The 19,890-nt window shown below is 38.5% G+C and overlaps 2 protein-coding genes and 1 pseudogene across 2 annotated transcripts in view; all 3 read right to left on the reverse strand.

The window, feature by feature from the left end:
• Window positions 1-7,846, reverse strand: part of LOC107592201 (dual specificity tyrosine-phosphorylation-regulated kinase 1B-like) — a 53,008-nt gene extending 45,162 nt beyond the window's left edge. Inside the window, exon 1 of the mRNA XM_016281627.1 lies at window positions 7,112-7,846. The gene's annotated coding sequence lies outside the window, so the exon portion shown is untranslated. The remainder of the gene's footprint in view (window positions 1-7,111) is intronic.
• Window positions 7,847-10,052: 2,206 nt separating this feature from the next.
• On the reverse strand, window positions 10,053-14,519 carry LOC107592216 (alkylated DNA repair protein alkB homolog 8-like; annotated as a pseudogene).
• A 670-nt stretch (window positions 14,520-15,189) lies between these two features.
• Window positions 15,190-19,890, reverse strand: part of LOC107592227 (rRNA 2'-O-methyltransferase fibrillarin-like) — a 13,698-nt gene continuing 8,997 nt past the window's right edge. Inside the window, exons 3-9 of the mRNA XM_016281646.1 lie at window positions 18,636-18,773; window positions 18,427-18,521; window positions 18,157-18,327; window positions 17,480-17,612; window positions 17,280-17,392; window positions 17,025-17,170; window positions 15,190-15,880 (exon numbers count right to left, since the gene is read on the reverse strand). Coding sequence (XP_016137132.1) covers window positions 15,856-15,880; window positions 17,025-17,170; window positions 17,280-17,392; window positions 17,480-17,612; window positions 18,157-18,327; window positions 18,427-18,521; window positions 18,636-18,773 — 821 coding nt within the window. The 3' untranslated portion in view covers window positions 15,190-15,855. The remainder of the gene's footprint in view (window positions 15,881-17,024; window positions 17,171-17,279; window positions 17,393-17,479; window positions 17,613-18,156; window positions 18,328-18,426; window positions 18,522-18,635; window positions 18,774-19,890) is intronic.

A 19,890-nucleotide genomic window follows, 5' to 3' on the forward strand; every position in this document is an offset into this window, starting at 1 on the left:
TTTGCGCAAAAAAGTATTCTCGTAGCTTCGTAACTTTACAGTTGAACCACTGATGTCACACGGACTACTTTGTCGATCATCTTGGTACTTTTCTGAACCTTGTACGTGGTAGTTACCTTGCTGTCTATGGGAGGGTTAGAGAGCCCTCATATTTCATAAAAAATATCTTAAATTGTGTTCCGAAAATGAACGAAGGTCTTACAGGTTTCGAACAACACGAGGATGAGTAATTAATGACAGAACTTTCATTTTTGGGTGAACTAACCCTTTAATGTTAATCAAATAACAAAAGAAAAGAAAATCTCTCACTGATCTTGACTGAATCACTTTTGTAACCACGCATTTACGCTCACAGACCAGAATACCAGAGACAACATTACTACAATAGGCTACATCAGCGGTTCCCAATTCCAGTCCTCGCACTGGATGTGAAGACGTGTATGTGTGAGTGATGTGTGTGAAGACGCTGCGCAGTGCAAATCCGTGAATGAATGTTCTGAAGGGAAGTAAACTTCAACGGATTTCCCCTGCTCAGATTGTAGGGAGCAATGAACACTGTGTAGGGATCATATCGATCAGAACACAGTTCATGCACGTAGCTCACTTCTAACGAGCTGGTTATCTGAATCGGGTGTGTTAACCAAGCGAGACATGCAAAATATGCAGATCTGGGGGGCGCGAGGACAGGAATTGGGAACCGCTGGGCTACATCAGGTGTCATTCACCGGTGAGAAAACTTTAAAAGTACTACAATACCAGGAAGGAAGATCGGGTTGTTGATAGGGTGCTGTCTGTCACTGTCTTTAATCAGTTCTGTGAATGACTGTATGGTATGCCACATGCTCTGTAATGACTACAATAGGCTACATCAGCGGTTCCCAATTCCAGTCCTCGCACTGGATGTGAAGACGTGTATGTGTGAGTGATGTGTGTGAAGACGCTGCGCAGTGCAAATCCGTGAATGAATGTTCTGAAGGGAAGTAAACTTCAACGGATTTCCCCTGCTCAGATTGTAGGGAGCAATGAACACTGTGTAGGGATCATATCGATCAGAACACAGTTCATGCACGTAGCTCACTTCTAACGAGCTGGTTATCTGAATCGGGTGTGTTAACCAAGCGAGACATGCAAAATATGCAGATCTGGGGGGCGCGAGGACAGGAATTGGGAACCGCTGGGCTACATCAGGTGTCATTCACCGGTGAGAAAACTTTAAAAGTACTACAATACCAGGAAGGAAGATCGGGTTGTTGATAGGGTGCTGTCTGTCACTGTCTTTAATCAGTTCTGTGAATGACTGTATGGTATGCCACATGCTCTGTAATGTTTTATATTAAATATTACATTTTCAAATGAAAATAGCAACATGATAATTTTATAAAGTATGTGTTAAGGGCTAGATTTTCGCTGGAGGAAACAGCTGTGGTGTGATGAGCGGTGAACGCAGCGAAAACTTTACAGTAGATGGGAAACCGACTCCCTCGTGACCTTTTGTAAACTGTATTTATGACAAAGACCTGCACAGACACAGATATTATAACAATCTATCGATTAAGCACACACCTTGTGTCCTCTGTTTCTGTTTGAGTCCGCTCGCGCTGCGCTGCCGCGGTCAGCGGATTGAAGAGCGCGCTGAAAGATGGGGAGGAGACGAAGTCTGCCTTCGTTTTCATATGAATTTAAAGGGGACTGACTCTAAGGCAATCAAGAATTTGTGTACAGTTTATGGAGCTAATCGCTATAGCCCCGCTAAAAATGGCCTAGCGACGCCCGTGCTTCTTACGTCCATTTCGGAGAACCAGGACAAATATTTCAATCGATCACTCAGGAATTTAAGTGGCACCGAAATGAGGCACCGAAATTTGCGTTCTGATTCTGTTCTAGTACATACCGGCTACATAGGTACCATATTGGCACCAGGTTTCGGTACCCAACCCTAGTTGTTGATGTTTGTCTGCCAATCTCGCTTTGTCTGCACAGCGTGCGTGAACGCGCTGATGTCGTATCCTGTCTACGCGAACTGGGTGCGCAGAGGTATGCTAATACATATGTTGACAGGCAGGTAGGAAAGCCAATTAAAACGCTCGGACTGAGCATTTTGATTGGACAAACATTTCTTGGTCCTACGCCTTCCACAGAATATATAAATACATTTAGACCACTTAACTTAATGATTGCTATCGTGATGTGAAGAGACGTTCAAACAGCATAAAAAAAATTTGTGAAGACAATCACCTATTGCACCTTTAAGCTGAGATATAACACTATAAATTCATAATTAATTTGCAACAAAACTATAAAGTTTTGTTGCAAACGGCTGAAGACATTATATATCTCAGCTTGCCCCTCAACTTCAATGTGTTCTGAGTTTCGGCAGCCCAGCACTGAATATTATATTGTGGGCGTTGTATTTTGATTAATAAAATAAAAAAGATAAAAATTACAATACAAAAATGAAATTTAAATTACCCTGCTTCTAAATAAGTAAAGCAGTTATTTTTATTTTTTTAAAAATGGGCCAACAGAGACCTCCGAACTAGTAGGTTAGAGGCTACCAGAAAAAAAAACCTTAAAGTTTTTGCTCAGAATTCGTTTTTAATCCCTGCATGATTTTAGTCATACATGATATCAAATACGTTATAGCTTGACTACAAGTTTAAAAACAACGCTGCAATTGTTATAATTAAGGAAATTAAACTTACCATCATGAAATGTGTCTACACAGGCGATAATGCCAAAAAGAAAGAGAAACATCGGAAAATAGGCATATTTTATTCAAGACATTACTATATGAAATCAACATGCATTTATTATTCTTACAGTCACCGCCAGAATGTCCAACTTCACCATGATGAACTTAAAACTGGGTTCTATTATTTTTCCTCAACAGTTCTCCTCACAAAACGTAATTCATTTCAGACACAAATTTCATAAGAACAGAGTGGAAATTATTAGCAACACCAAAATAACAGCAAAGCTAATGTTTTCTGTTAGTTTAAGCACAAACTAAGAAAAGTAAAACCAAACTTTGTGGCAATAATTAAGACCAAATTGAATATGGTGTGTGTTTATGGTGCATGTCGGCAATGTTGTCTTGTGGGGGGTGGGGCGTGGTGGAGGTGGGGCTTAGGTAGACGATATTATTGGATATCGCAATATTTTTAAAGGCGATTATCGATAAGATATTTTTGACATATCGCCCAGCAGGAGGAGCAAGTTTGTACTCTAAAATTTCAAGATGTGCAGACCTTGCAATACACTTTGTGATCCTTGACAATCTCAATGGAGAACGTACTTCAGTATACTGTTTTCATCCACAAAGCCACATGTTGGCCCCACATGCAAGCCTTGATTTAGAGGAAAAGCTTGTTAGGAGCCACATCCAAATCGATGCGTTACGCTATATGCCATCTGATGAGTGAAGGGTTTTGTCCTGATAGAGTAAGGGCGAAGTCACACTGGGACAGATGGACTGAAATACTGATAGCCAGGTGGGCTACCAAAAAAAAGGGCCTAAATGTAGCTTAATATGTTGTTCATCAAAGAAGTTTATGTAAACTGTGTACTTTTAAGTGTGTGTCCTCTCCTCCCAGAGCTATAAAATGTAGAAGTATGTTGCGAGATGAACGGGGAATACTGCCTCAGATGGTCTCCGATAACAAGCTTGTGTCCATCCCAGTTTAGTTTATGTCAGCGACCAGAAATGAGAGATGTGACATTAACGGCAACTGCAATCCTGTCTACCACTCAATAGGAAGTACTCGCAGAATACACATCTGAAAATTGTTTCTGTTATACAAAGTACTGTATATTGTATTCATTTGAGGCAACATGGTAAAACTTGCCTTTGAGGCCTGATGCTGTACTTCTAAAGTTAAAAAGTTAGGGAATAAGCCTTGTAAGATCTCACAAAATACCTGATATAACATGTAAAGCCACTGGCTATCTCTTTAAATTAATTGAGTTTTAACAAATGCTTTTCAGCAAAAAAAATCCCTCTTTAAAATAACTCCACAGTACTTTACAGTCATTGCAAGATTTCGTACAATGAAGTTAGTTGGACTATTCACAGCCCTGTGTCACTCTGCCATGGACACCAAAAGAAATCCAAAAATAGAGCTTGTAACACATTAAAAATAAATAACGGGGCCAAAAAAAATAGAGAGGGTTGATTAATTCATGCTCAAGAGCACAAAAAAGCTTGAAAAAGTTTAGATGATTTGGGAGAGGGAGATAAAAAAGACACTATTTTAAGGGACAGGTGGCTCCTATAATGCAACTAAAAGTACTGTGCATGTAAAAAGATGTCTCCTATTATACATCTCTTTTTTCCACCTCAAAGTAGCCTAAATCCAAGATTCACCTACAATCCAAATGATTCCACCCATTTGTCTTCTAAAAAAGGCACTTGATCCATATAACCAAAGCAGGAATCCTAACGAACACAGTGACAATATGCATGTTTAAACCATTCCTAAAGGTGACAACGTCTAATGATGCAGTATAAAGGCTTGTCGAGATGGCAACATGCAAAAGAAGAGCAGAAGCAGAAGTGTGTCCATTTTGAACCGGCACTGCTACTTCAGCACCACAGCAGAAGCCTTGCAGAAAACGCTATGGAGATGAAGGGTGTAGGCATAGCCAGATTCATCCACACACTGGGCGAAATAGAGACCTTTGAAATGCATTATAGAAGTGGATTGTAATAAAGAATTGGCCATATATCTCCCTCCAAGCAACACGCTCGTGCACGTATGAACATTATGAAGAAAACTGTAACGTCACCTTATATATTGAGATCAGTGGAATAAAGTCGCGTTTTATTCACAACATATGACCTAGCACGGTCATGTGTTTTGTCAAACGGTAAATATGTTAACCAATGCGTTGAAAACCAATATGATATCTGTCAAATTTCGACAGCTTTCAGGCATTCTGTGCACAAGATTTGCATCCCATGCAACACCGCAGTTTTGCATTAATGTAATTGTGGCCGAGCTGATGCTCTGGGATTTTCTCTTTCTTTCTTTCTTTCTTTATTTCTTAAACAACCATTAAATGACGACTGGGTGTCTAAAACAAACGTGATGGGCTAACCTGACTCATCAATCTGAGTAATGAAAAACGATAATCGAAAAGATGCATTGAAGGTCTCCTAATCGAACATGTTCATGGGTGCATGGCTGCAAACGCGAGTCCTGCAATGGATTTGACTGATGCTTTTTTTATACATATATATCTCACAGAATAAGCTGTTTATTAATCGAAATGGTTCAGAACAGATGTAAAAAGTACTGTATATTGTATTCATTTGAGGCAACATGGTAAAACTTGCCTTTGAGGCCTGATGCTGTACTTCTAAAGTTAAAAAGTTAGGGAATAAGCCTTGTAAGATCTCACAAAATACCTGATATAACATGTAAAGCCACTGGCTATCTCTTTAAATTAATTGAGTTTTAACAAATGCTTTTCAGCAAAAAAAATCCCTCTTTAAAATAACTCCACAGTACTTTACAGTCATTGCAAGATTTCGTACAATGAAGTTAGTTGGACTATTCACAGCCCTGTGTCACTCTGCCATGGACACCAAAAGAAATCCAAAAATAGAGCTTGTAACACATTAAAAATAAATAACGGGGCCAAAAAAACTAGAGAGGGTTGATTAATTCATGCTCAAGAGCACAAAAAAGCTTGAAAAAGTTTAGATGATTTGGGAGAGGGAGATAAAAAAGACACTATTTTAAGGGACAGGTGGCTCCTATAATGCAACTAAAAGTACTGTGCATGTAAAAAGATGTCTCCTATTATACATCTCTTTTTTCCACCTCAAAGTAGCCTAAATCCAAGATTCACCTACAATCCAAATGATTCCACCCATTTGTCTTCTAAAAAAGGCACTTGATCCATAACCAAAGCAGGAATCCTAACGAACACAGTGACAATATGCATGTTTAAACCATTCCTAAAGGTGACAACGTCTAATGATGCAGTATAAAGGCTTGTCGAGATGGCAACATGCAAAAGAAGAGCAGAAGCAGAAGTGTGTCCATTTTGAACCGGCACTGCTACTTCAGCACCACAGCAGAAGCCTTGCAGAAAACGCTATGGAGATGAAGGGTGTAGGCATAGCCAGATTCATCCACACACTGGGCGAAATAGAGACCTTTGAAATGCATTATAGAAGTGGATTGTAATAAAGAATTGGCCATATATCTCCCTCCAAGCAACACGCTCGTGCACGTATGAACATTATGAAGAAAACTGTAACGTCACCTTATATATTGAGATCAGTGGAATAAAGTCGCGTTTTATTCACAACATATGACCTAGCACGGTCATGTGTTTTGTCAAACGGTAAATATGTTAACCAATGCGTTGAAAACCAATATGATATCTGTCAAATTTCGACAGCTTTCAGGCATTCTGTGCACAAGATTTGCATCCCATGCAACACCGCAGTTTTGCATTAATGTAATTGTGGCCGAGCTGATGCTCTGGGATTTTCTCTTTCTTTCTTTCTTTCTTAAACAACCATTAAATGACGACTGGGTGTCTAAAACAAACGTGATGGGCTAACCTGACTCATCAATCTGAGTAATGAAAAACGATAATCGAAAAGATGCATTGAAGGTCTCCTAATCGAACATGTTCATGGGTGCATGGCTGCAAACGCGAGTCCTGCAATGGATTTGACTGATGCTTTTTTTATACATATATATCTCACAGAATAAGCTGTTTATTAATCGAAATGGTTCAGAACAGATGTAATCATTGCAAATCACGTCCACTGACAAGCAGCCTGGCTGCCATGAGTTGAGCCACTGCTCTCTGGATGGCACAGGAGGATAACGTTAAATACCTGCCCGTGGTATTTTGCATCTGACCCAGTTTACATGAAGTAACAAGCCGAATATGTCCCCACTCCCGCCCCATTCCCCTGCCTAAAGCCCCGGCCTGTGCATCAGGCATCTTCGGGAACACGGTGTCTTGCGAGGAATGAGGAGGGAACAGGCTGAGCCCTATGAGAGCATCCGTCTAACAGTTACGTTACCCTCGCATAAAAAAGACGATAGTAGTGTTTTACGTGTTAAGAAACCAACTGTAGTCTTACCTCAGCTTCGTGTCCAGCTTCCCGGAGCAGCCATTACCAGTATTCCCTCTCTACCGTCCGAACCTCCGCCACACAGGTACCGGGGCGGACCGAAAACCCGGCAAAACGACCCCCTCCCCCCGAACCGCCACCCCTTCGGACGGGTTGCTACGATCGTCTCCCGAAAAAGACGAAACGCGCACGCTGTCGTCTCGTCGTCGCTCTACGATCCCTCTTCAGCACATTTGTCTTTCTTTTTCACAGTCCCCCAAAAGCACAAATGAGCGCGGCAGGAGCGTCTTCAAACCCCCGGCGCGGCCAACCGCCAGTCCGATGACAACCGTGACAACCGGCTCTCGGTGCTCCGCGATAGTCCGCCTTGATGTGGTGTCTCCCCTCAGACAAAGATCGCGTTCAGTCGGGTAGTAGCGGTGGTGGTGTGTGGCTCTCGGCGGCTAGCGCTCAGGCTAACCGCGATCACATCGCCCAGCAGCGGCAGTGTAGTAGCGGGTCGCTCGCGGTGGTGTTGCAGCAGCAGAGAGGGGGTGGAGGGCTGAGAAGAAGAGTGATTAAATGAAAAAAAGAAAAAGAAAGAAAACCGGATGAACTAAAAACCGGGGTTTCTTCGTCGCACCGCCACAATTAGCGATGTGCATTCGCCAGGGACCCCCCCTCACTGCCCGTTAATCTCGGATCGGCTCCGCGGCTGCTCGTCGCTTAGCGAGGGTCTGCACGGTAAAGCGCGTCCCCGCTACAAAGCGCGCTCGCCTCAGTGTGTGCAGTGTTCACAAAATGGCCGCCTAAACAAACCCGACAACGGGTTGCACCCAGCGGCTGTTAGCGTGATCTGCCTCGGCATTGGCCTGTGTAGGGGAGGAAAACGATGCTTTTACGGGAACAATAATTTAGAAAACGAGCACTGGAGTGCCTTTTTGGCCCGTCTCAAGCTATTAGAAAGTGATAGGCTGCTTGAAGCCAAGGCAGATGAACAATGGAGATGTGAAGCAGCTCAGTAACAGAGCTAGTCTGCGACCATACATGGTTGTGACTAAGGAAACTTTTTATCTTAATTTAGCTCAACATTTATATTTCGGCACAACCGATTTGGGACAAGACAATGATTTGATGAAGTACTTGGGAAGTTTTTCCAAATGTTGTTTTCATAGGTTTCGTTATCAAGATACAAACAGTTTAAACAGGACGGTTTGCTGGTCAGTCCGAAGTTTAGAGCATTTTCAACTGAGCAGACCAGCTTGGTAAGGCTAAAAGACCTGGATAACACCAACGAACCAGTTTAAGCTATTATTATTATTGTTTTCTCAGAAAAGTGCCCTTTCGTCCCATTAACTTGAATATTATTTTTACGGCTTTACAAACGCACATCTTTGCTGCGAAGGTCGGTTACAGGCTCCACGAGCTCATAACCGATTAAACAAACGAGCTTATTACACTACTTTGGTCATATTGAGTATATTGTATAATATTTTTTCTTGCATGAAACCCAAAACGTTTTTATTCTGTAGCGATTACTTTTTTTTAATTGTTATTTTATAAACGTTTTTATTAGTTATTTTATAGTGCTCAAAGTCAAGTCACTAATGGGGTACTTCTTCAAGAAAGCTTTATCGAAGAAGGGTCGGGTCTTGCAGTGGATGTGAAACTGATCAAGTTACCCGAGGTCTTTATGTACATCTGTTTCAAAACCATTACATGAATTCCTCATTGTTTCAGCCCGAGGGTACCATTTAAAACAGTCTAGATGTGTCATGTGCCAATGGGATAAAAAGACAAGGTCTCAGATGTGACCAACTCCCCCCACGCGAGACATTCACACCAAACATATTTATAGGATTCTTGGTTCATAACCTTTTAGGTGCACTGTAGGATTTTTGTGGGGACGTTAAGACTCAAAGTCTGTCATGAAATGGCCTTTATGTCTTCATGTGTGAGACCAACCGTAGTTAAAGACTAAACGCAAAAGTATGTCTTTAAACTGGATATAAATGAAACGGGTCGCCAGCTAAGTCAACCTCGGTCGGTTACTAAAATGTAAACATGCAGGAAGTTCGTCATCAAATTCAAGGTGAAAGTTCACAGCACCACCTTTACCTCTGCATTACATTCCGATGCGACGCCACCTAGTGGTGTACAAAAACAGCACAGTGGGTTCAACAGCAGTGAAAACGAGTAACAACCTTTTCAGGTCAAGTATACACTACTGTTCAAACATTTGGGATCAGTGAACATTTTATTTTTTAAAGAAATTAATACTTATATTAAGCAAGGTTGCGTTCAATTGATCAAAAAAATATCACTGTTTTACTGTATTTGTGATTTTAATAAATGCAGCCTTGGTGAGCATGAGACGTCTTTCAAAAACGTAAAAAAAAAAAATTTTCTCACCAACCCTAAACTTTTGAACAGTACTGTAGAGACCCCCGTATGCATACTGTAGTAAATAGTAACCTTACATTTTAAGCCTGGGCACTAATAATAACAACATGCACATAGTACCATAATAATGTATTGACATAGTTATGGTGCTTACATTGCATTAATGTAGACTTTGTTAATTGTTAAAATCATCCAGGCATAAACCAGCTGAAGTGAGGTTGTTCATTGCAGAAGAGTAACTAGTTGAGGTTTTTACCAGAAAGCATATAAAGCAACATTTTGTACTGCTTTACAAAAACATTTCATATTCAGTGACAATTCTTCGGTTGTGTTTTATTAGCTGTCACTGCATGCATGAATGAAAAAATTCAAATGTACAGTTTAAAAATGCATTTATTCAATAAATTAGAATGTATTTTTTCCTATGCAATACCATTCTTTGAAGAATTACCATGTGTCTTGTCCAGTTCCACACACCAGTTACCCTGATCATGGTAGCTCCTAAGCACTTCAACACCTGTCACACCACTACACATCTCCTCCAGCTCTCCCTGCTGGAAGACATGATAATAGCGGTGAAATACAGGCCCCTGACTCGTGTTGTCTAAGTGGCTGTTCATGCTTCCACTCACTGCTCCCTTGTTCTTCTCCGCATTACCTTTTAAGTGCCACGGCACCAGGAGATCTTGGGAAAGGAAAGCTGTGCGGTTAGTATGGATGTGGATTCTGGGTTGTGTCACATTCTGCTCCTCTATGCATTTCACATCTGTACTTATTTTCCTATCATGCCCCTCCTGTTGGTTGGACTTATTTTCTTCAGTTTTAAGCTCATCGCTTCTCTCCATACTAGTTCCAGTTGTTCTTTCTTTCAGATATTTTGATTTCTGGTTGTTGTATTCCTGCTCCATGGCCCAAACGTAGATCAGAGCTCTTCCTCCCACCTTTAATAACCGGACCAGCTCTCTGACAGCAGCCTGTCTTCTCTCCTAAGAACACCTACAGTTTGTTCAGTATTATGTACAGACTACATTTTTTACGTACATTTATGTATTTGGAAGATGTTTTGATTCAAAGTGATTTATATTGGATTTAAGATCAATTTAACATTAACCATGGAAATCGAAAATGCACAACTGTTTGAGAAAGAAGAATACAGGAATCACATTTTTTGACATTTTTCATGGGGGGTAATGGGGAGGTAATAAGAAAGCCAGAGAGATACTATTATTCTTAAACACTAGGGTCCATATACTTAAAGCTTATAAGAATCTTCTTAGAGAGCTCCTAATTTAGCTTAAACATTTCTAACTAGGAGTCTTAGCTTAAGAGTGATTCAGGACCAATCTGAGAGCAAGTCTGAGTGAGGAAAAGACAAAAACCTTCATATAATATATGTATACATTTATTTATATTTACATTTAGCAGACGCTTTTATCCAAAGTGACTTACAGTGCATTCAGGCTATACAATTTTTTTTATTTTTTACCAGTATGTGTGTTCCCTGGGAATTGAACCCACGACCTTTTGCACTACTAACGCAATGCTCTACCACTGAGCCACAGGAACATTTATATATATTTATATATGTGTGTGTATATATTTATGCATGTTTATTAGACCACCTATCATAATAGAGAAAACAAATATTATAGGAATCTGTCAAAAACTTTTTTTAAAACTAAAAATTGTATTGTCATTTATTGGACAAATAACAAACTGAAATAACTAAATAGTCTTTATTCACACATAATAACAAAAAAAACGTGGCCTCCTTTGACCTTGATAACAGCTTGTATTCTTGCTGGCATTGTTTTTATGTACTTTTCCACAGTCTCTGTCGCTATTGACTTGTTATTTGTTCCCAAAGACTTGCTTTTGATGAAACTTTTGTGCGATCTATCTTTGAATCCATTAAATCTCAACAATAATTATATTTTAGCATTAGAAACACTACTGTGACTAAAGAGCTTATACATTTTTAAGAGCTACACGATCGAATCTAGCGTCTTAAGTCACTGTTCTCCCTCTGCATCTTTCGGCCAGTTTCTCCTCTGCTATAGTATAAAGAAACTTGTAAGCCTCATAGAAGTCTTCCTCCCTACTCCTAACACTTTTTGACCTCAACAGCTCTTTTAAGGATTAGGATGCTGAAAAAACTTATTTTTACTAGGGTCTTCTCTTTGATTTCAAGGGGAATCGTCCACTTTTCTCAATTTTCTTAGAATTTTGTAACTAGGAGCAACTCTTTGCACTAAGAATTTTCATGAATACAGGCCCAGAAGAACGAATGATTACATTATCAAAGTAAAATGTTTGTCAAACAAAATACACTAATGTTCAAAAGTTTGAGGTCAGTAAGATTTTTTTTTGTGTTTTTGAAAGAAGTCTTATACTAACAAAGACTGCATTTATTTGATAATATTATTACAATTTAAAATAACTCTACTTTAATATATTTTAAAATGTCATTTATTTCTGTGATGGCAAAGCTGAATTTTTATCAGCCATTATTCCAGCCTTCAGTGTCACGTGATCCTTCAGAAATCATTTTCTGATTTTCTTCTCACATTTCTTCTCATTATCAATGTTTCTCACCCGTGAGTCCACAGATAACGGCTCTCTCCTTTCATCACCAGCAGACTTCGCTCTGGCAGCACCACAGCGACAGAACGTCCATCAGGATGTTTAAAGTCCATTACTGTCTATACGGAAATAGCAAGATGATTATATTTATCCATGTAAGAAAATCATGAGGTTAATTTTCCATCTCCATCTTTGTTTTGACAATTGAAAATCAGATAATCAATAATGCTGTACCATAACCAATCAATAAGGCTACAAACAGGCCTGGTGTAACAGAATGCCCTGCCCCACTAATAATACTAATGTATGAAAAACATAAACATATTCCCAAAAATAAACATATCCTTATAATCCATAATTACTGGCATTTCAGTGCTTCATTTATTCGTACCTTTGCTCCGAGAGGAAAGGATGGTGTCCTCAAATGCAGAGTGTGTGTCTATATGAGGGGGAATCCCTGTACCAGACAATAACATTTAGTCCTATAAGTAGAAATAAATCTCCCCTAAGCTGCACAAATACATGAGCTACTACCTTGTTCACTTTGCTATTGGTTTATAGTGAGCTGGTCTGGAAGGACACTTATGTGGCCATCAGCCAAACACCTTTGTAGCAGAGCATCACATTCTGCCGGCAGGCCTGAAATGACAGGTGTCTGTTCAATTTTAGATTAATTAGATACTTAGATTATAATACTTACATTATATGTAAATATAAATACGCTACCATTCAAATATTTGGAGAAAACTAACACTTTTATTCAGCAATGCTGCAATAAATTGATCAAAAGAGAGAGTAAAGACATTTATAATCTGACCAAAAATGACTATTTTAAATAAATGCAGGGTTTCCTGAAAAATTGTATCATATTTTCCACTAAAATATTAAGCAGCTCAACAGTCTTCAACACTGATAATACTAAATTCAGTCATTACAGGAATAAATTACATATTAAAACATTCAAATAGAAAAGTTGTTTTACACGTTATTTTATTATGTTACTGCATTTAGATAATAATTGGGTATTAAGGACTTCTTTAAAAAGATTTTAAAAACACACACATATACATACATATCATCATCACAAAAAATGTGATGCAAAAAAATGTGGAATTTTCATACTTACCACCTGGTAAGGGCTTGTCTTTATCTGCGTTATTATTATCGTACCGAAACTCAAACCCATAATGCTTCACTCTTCTGTTTTAAAGCTTTCTGCACTGCAATACAAAAATAAACATTATTATTATCATGACAACTAATAAATATCTGAATAGGTTTGCCTTCATAACTCCGCTATACGTGAATATGTAACAAAGAGGATTAAACAATGTGATAGATTTATTTAGTTTTTTTGTTGCTGATTTGTAATAATTCTAACTGAGGCTGTCAAGTATCTCTTACCCGTGACTTCATCAGTATGTGCCGCCCAATCAACAGCCTGTAGCAGCTACAGCTCCTCCTCTGGAGACACAAAATCCTCCAACACTGACAGACCAGCAGGCAAAGCACAGGATACACTCCTGTCACTGTCCACTGACAGTTGAGATCCATTAGAAACACTTCGTTTTAAGGCTCATTGAATATGATTATAAATACGAGTCAGTCAAGTGACACACCTTTCTCAACATAACTCAAATGAAGTGTCACACTTTGATCGTGACACTGCGGCGCTCGTCCATTGAGGAGTGTATATGCATTCTGGCCTGCCTCAGTTGAAGAGTATGTTACAAATGCATATGGTTTCGCTGGAGGGGTGAGGATAGACTCAACAGTACCTCCCTCTTTAAGAACCTGCAGCAGCGACTCTCTGCTCACTCCATTCCCCAAACCTCCATTAGACACCACCAGATGCTACATAACAGACATTCATGAACATACACATTACTGACAGCTTTTATGAGCCATTTATGCAAAGCAATGAACTGCATATTTCACCATTTGACAAACTTCATCAACACCCGTGTTACTGCATGAGATATGCAGAAACACACAACTTAGAATAATAACTTTTATCCATTATTAATTCACAATAATAACTGATGGTGTCTTGACCGTAGATATGTATAAATATCTATGGTTTTGACTGGGAAAGCCACAAATTATTTATATCTTTCATAATTGTTTAGCATCAATTTAAAATAAAGTCTGTAGATTTAGTAGCAGCTTATACACTGTAAAAAAACGTATTGAGTATTCAGACACACAGACATAATGAAACTAACAGCAGTAACGTTACTACTGGCTATTTAAACTCGACTGTGTAATTTGGTCGATTCATATTCTACTGACACTTCGTCAAAAGAAGCTTCGTAAGTACCTTTGTGGGATATGACACTGTGCTTATGCCCTCGCGTTTCAATAATGTGTGACTGGCTTTAATCTGCCTTCGAAGCAGTTTTTTCTCCTCTTTAGTTCTTCTGATACTTGCGCTGTCCAAGCTGCTCTCCATTGTGCAACCGCATATTTGATCCCCTCACGCAAGATCTACATAACTGGTTCCTAGAAGCGTAGCATAGTTGTTTTTCTGAAATGTAAGTTTTATTGCTTCCATTCTGCGGCCACGATTTCTACACATAATAAACACATATCTTTAAAAAAAATTACGTGACAGAAAACTAATGTTTTTACGTTGCAAATCGTTGATTTTGATCTTATAGTAATAACCACAGTGACGTTTCCAATTACTAAATGTTGACAGAGATTACAATGGCTACATCAAACCATATATACCATTTTCACAGGTCTTTTTAAAATCTAAATGCAGCATTATTATTTTAATTTTAATTATTTAAGGCCTTTGATCGACGGAGGTGCAGATATAGCTGGATTTTGCATTTGGGCAGAGACGGGCAACATTGATGTGCATTAGAATTAATCTTATATTCTGTTTGAGATTATGATGATCAACCTATGTAATTTCAACCTTAACTTTTAAGCAACGAACTGAATAAACGTATTGAATTTTTACAATGAACTGAACAAACTTATTGAATTAGAATTTGTATGATTTTTTTTATGAATTTTTACAATCACAGAACTTCTGGACAATGAAGCATCTGAACCTTTAATTCAGATTACTAACAATTTCTTTAACAAAGACATGCCTCACACAGTGCCTTGTAAGAAAGAAAAAAAGTTTAACTCATCATAAACTAGTTTGCTCGAGTATCTACTTGTTTCATAAGGGGGTTTTGGGCACTTGTGATATGGCCAGGCTGAGAGAAAACCAGAAAAGAACAGCAATCAAGCTTAGACTAGCTGAACAAATGCCTTTTTTAGAGTTGGTGATATGGGTTTATATTAATACTTCTGAAACAGCATCACAACAAGAAGCTTCTTGAAAACGGCGATTTAGAGGTACAAACAAAATACAGATAGACTGTAAACAATGTGACATTGGATTAATTTTTTTTACTAAAAATATTCAAAAGAAACAATAACAAACGTATGCTTTGGAAAACTGTTGATTTAGTTAACATAACACATCTAGCTTCCAATAATTTCTACAAGCAAAACACAAAATTCATCTCTCAGTACAGTATATTACAAGACAGAGGATGATCATACAAAGGAAAAAACAGGACTCGAGTTACTCTCCATAAAGAATATGTTGCCTGTGCCAATCAGGTACAAAGGGATACACTCCCAACCTGGTGGACACAGAAAATGGTTGTTACATCAGTCTTTTGTCTTCTGCAAACCGTGGGTTCATCTAGTGGCAGAAGCAGATATTTCAGGCGTAAAGGGAGGATGTGACTAGTGACGAAAATTTCCACAGAGAAACCTCACTTCTTTTGCTTGGGAGGTGGTCTGCAAAAAAAATGTGAAAACATTAGATTTTTTTTTTTTTTTTTTTAAACAATAAAAAACATTTCAGACCAAAACTATTCAGGCCTAAATACAAACCTGCACAAACCAGGGGTCACATTATGGGCAAACATGCTTTCTTATTAGGGCTGGGTAAAAAAATATCGATATCTCTATTAATCGATTCTCATTTTTACGGAATGATATCGATTCTTAAATCCCAAGAATCAATAGTCTAGCCTGTTTTCAGTTAATGGCCGGAACGTTGAAGGGCACTTCCCATCCAACATATCGCAATAAGCATTGTGCTTTGGTACTTTTAATATGAAACAAAGTCTCAGATTTCACATTGTCCATTGTATTGCAGTATTCAAACAATTAATGCCGTTTTGGCGCGGTTTAATGTGTAGTGACAGATCGCTGTAGCTCCTCAGTTCAACAGATGCGGCAAGGTGCACGTGAACTGATCATCTCCTCCACATTAATACCAGTTTCAGCACAAAATAAACATGACTAAACATCTGAAGGTAAGTTAAAAGAGTACAACTTTACAATCCGTATTCCCAGGTTCAATCCTCAATCAGTGTTTCAGCCGCGCAAAGATGTCAATATAAAGGCTTGTAAACAATGTCACATGACGTCACATTTACCTCAGAAAAACATATTTGGTGACCATAAATAGAAAAATAAACTGTAGAGAGGGGCATTTTGCTAAATATATGCACCATATACTGTTCTTCAATGTTTAATTTATGTTTGAATAAATCCATCAGGTTTTTATGACAGCTACCATGTTTATATATACATAAAAAAAACCCCGAATTGAAGTAAAAATATTATGTAATTGTAACTTATTTTAAAAACTTCATTAAGTGTAATTAACAAATCAATTTTAACCTTCAATATTATAGTAATGTAGTACTAACTGACTCTCATGTATATTTTACAGCATTAGTTGAGATTTTTTTCCCTTGAGAATTTGGTATGTACTGTAACTGATATATATCCAAAATAATCGATATTGAATCGAATCTCAAGCTTGTGAATGAGAATCGAATCGAATAGTGAAATTTGTGTCAAAACCCAGCCCTATTTCTTATATTAAGAAAGTTCCTGCATAGTTCTAAGGTTACGCATCAAGACTCACCTGTAGATTCCCACAACAACTGCGTGATCTCTCTCATATGGCTCCAGTGTCAGCTGCTCCTGAGGTTTCATGTTTTCAGCGCTCATCTTCTTAACCTCTGATGCAAACACTGCCTCTGGAGCAGCTGTTGAATCAATGCAGTTAGCCTGATGAAGAAAAAACAAGTTAAGTTTACAAGTTAACAAGTGAAGACTGATAAATACTTGCAGCAAAAACATGACCAATGTCGACATGGCAGCATTATATTTATTTCACCTTGATGGAAATAACGAAATGTCCTCCATTCTTCAGGAAATTGTGTGCATTGAGGGCGACGATTCTTGTTTGGTCAGGCTGAGCAACATCAGCAAATATAACATCCACCATACCTGAAAAAAAAACAGGGCAGTGCTTTATTAAACTACCTGGTAATGTGCATTTGTTATCTTTCGAATGTTCACATCACAGTAACTTACCAACAAGCATGCGGTATTTGTGCGGGTGCCGTGCATCTTCAATGATGGGAATAATGTTGGTTCTCTTTTTCGCCACATTCAGCAAGTCTCTGCCTGATCTGTGGGAGAACTCGACAGCGTACACCAACCCCTCCTATGAGGAGAAAATGAAAGAAAATCAGAAAAGTTCAAACGATGCTTCCAGAAATTAAACAAATTAATATTAAAGGGGTCATGAACTGAGAAATCAAAATTCCCTTGATCTTTTGACATTTAAAAGATCATTGTACTATAAAAACATCTTGTAAGTTTCAGAACTTTCTTGTTAGTCTAAAAACATCTTATATTGAAGCCAATCTGCCAAAATGACAGGTTGTGGAATGTGCCACTTTATGATGTAATAGTGTGGCTAAACCCCGCCTCCGCAGAAGATGATCAACACCTGCTTCTACATCACTGCCTGTTTAGCTGTTTTGCTATTAGAATAATTGTAAAGTGATTCTACTTTGAGCTCTAATGTGTTTAAACTTTTTTTCCTATGTAAAAATACCATCCCAGCTTTATATTTAGACACCTAAATTATTACAATACACAGTATTATGCAGAAAACACACACTTTAATGTTTCAGTGTTTTATATTTGATGCTGGTCTATGCAGACTTGGACTTTAACAATTGTAAAGAAAAAAAGACACATACCGGTCCAACAATGTCAGAAACATGGGATACAGTAGTTCCTGATGCGGCTCCTAAGTACATGACCTTCACTCCTGGCTTGATGTGGATCTGGTCAACACCACCTAAAATGGCTGCGGCCAGCTTCGAACGGAAAGGATTCCATGCTCTGTACTCAATTTTAGTTTCCCCTTCCTTACATCAGGAAAAAAAAAAAGAACATGTAATGAATGCAATGCTTTCTATAACTACTTGAGCATTAAAGTGAGCATTAAAGACATTCTATAAGCTCACCTCAACACTTATTCTCTTCTCTCCATACACAGAATCTCCAACCACCATGTTCTTTGTGACCAGGGCGTCCTCTTTACCACGGCAGATAAAAACTCCTGGAATTTTAAACGGAACATGGTTAACACATTCTCAGAAACAAAAGCAACTCCAAAATGTTGTTGACTAGCCTATTGTCTGCATTTGAGAATGTTGTAATGTTGATGACCCACCTTCATGTCTATGGGGCTCTACAGTCACCTTTATGCCCCCTCTGAACCCTCCTCGTCCTCCTCGGCCTCTAGGAGTACCACGACCACCCCCTCGTCCACGGAATCCACCATCACCTCCAGGGGACCTGAATCCTCCGCCTTTATCAAACAAGAGACAAAGAAATCAACTGAATGGAAACAATTCAATTTCAATATTTCTGGCATACTAAACTAGAAGTTTTTTTTTATTAAAAGTACAGGAATACTGAAATATTGATATATTTAGTATTGATAAAAAAAACAATATATAAGATTTTTTTATATTAATATATATATATACACACACAGTCATGGTCGGTTTGTGTTTGGATTATTGTACGGTTGGAAGATCCAAACATGGCCCATTATAAGATTTCTAACAGAGTCAGTCACTTACTGATTTTTATCTGTTGGTATTTGATAGAATCAAAGATGCCATGTGTCTAAACAAGATGTCCAGGACCTCCCGCAGAAATATAGGCCCCACAACATAAAAAATACAGCAGTATATTTCATTGTACACAAAAAAAGCATTTTATCCCCGTGTTCACCAAACCCATCTTGAGTGTTTTCTGCTAAAAAGCTAATTTTTTTAGTTATATCTGACCATAGAAGCCAGTCCCATTTGAAGTTCCAGTCGTGTCTGATAACTGAATATGCTGGAGTTTGTTTTTGGATGAGCTAGGAGAATTTTTCTTGAAATCCTCCCAAACAACATGTGGTGTAGGTGCTGTTTGACAAATTTTTTTTTAAAGGATTTCTGACCCCGAGACTCAACTATTTTCTGCAATTCTCTAGCTGTGGTCCTTGGAGAGTCTTTAGCCACTCAAACTCTCCTCCTCACCGTGCATTAGGACGATATAGACACACTTCCTCTTCCAGGCAGTTTCATAACATTTTTTGTTGATTGGAAATTCTTAATTATTGCCCTGATGGTGTAAATGGGAATTTTCACTGCTCTAGATAATTTCTTAAAGCCACTTCACTAATTTGTGAAGCTCAATTATCTTTTGCTGCACATCAGAAATATATTCTTTGGTTTTTCTCATTGTGATGGATGATTAAGGGAATTTGGGCTTTGTTTTCCCTCCTATTTATATTCCTGTGAAACAGGAAGCCATGGCTGGATAATTTCATGTTCATAATTGCCCTGGAGCGCTCAAAATTGTGAATATGAATGGGAATATACTTCAGAGATATTTAACTCATAAGAATTTCTAGGGGTGCCAATAATTGT

Source organism: Sinocyclocheilus grahami, unplaced genomic scaffold, assembly GCF_001515645.1.
Source record: "Sinocyclocheilus grahami isolate Dianchi unplaced genomic scaffold, SAMN03320097.WGS_v1.1 scaffold9.1, whole genome shotgun sequence".
Classification (NCBI taxonomy): Eukaryota; Metazoa; Chordata; class Actinopteri; order Cypriniformes; family Cyprinidae; genus Sinocyclocheilus; species Sinocyclocheilus grahami.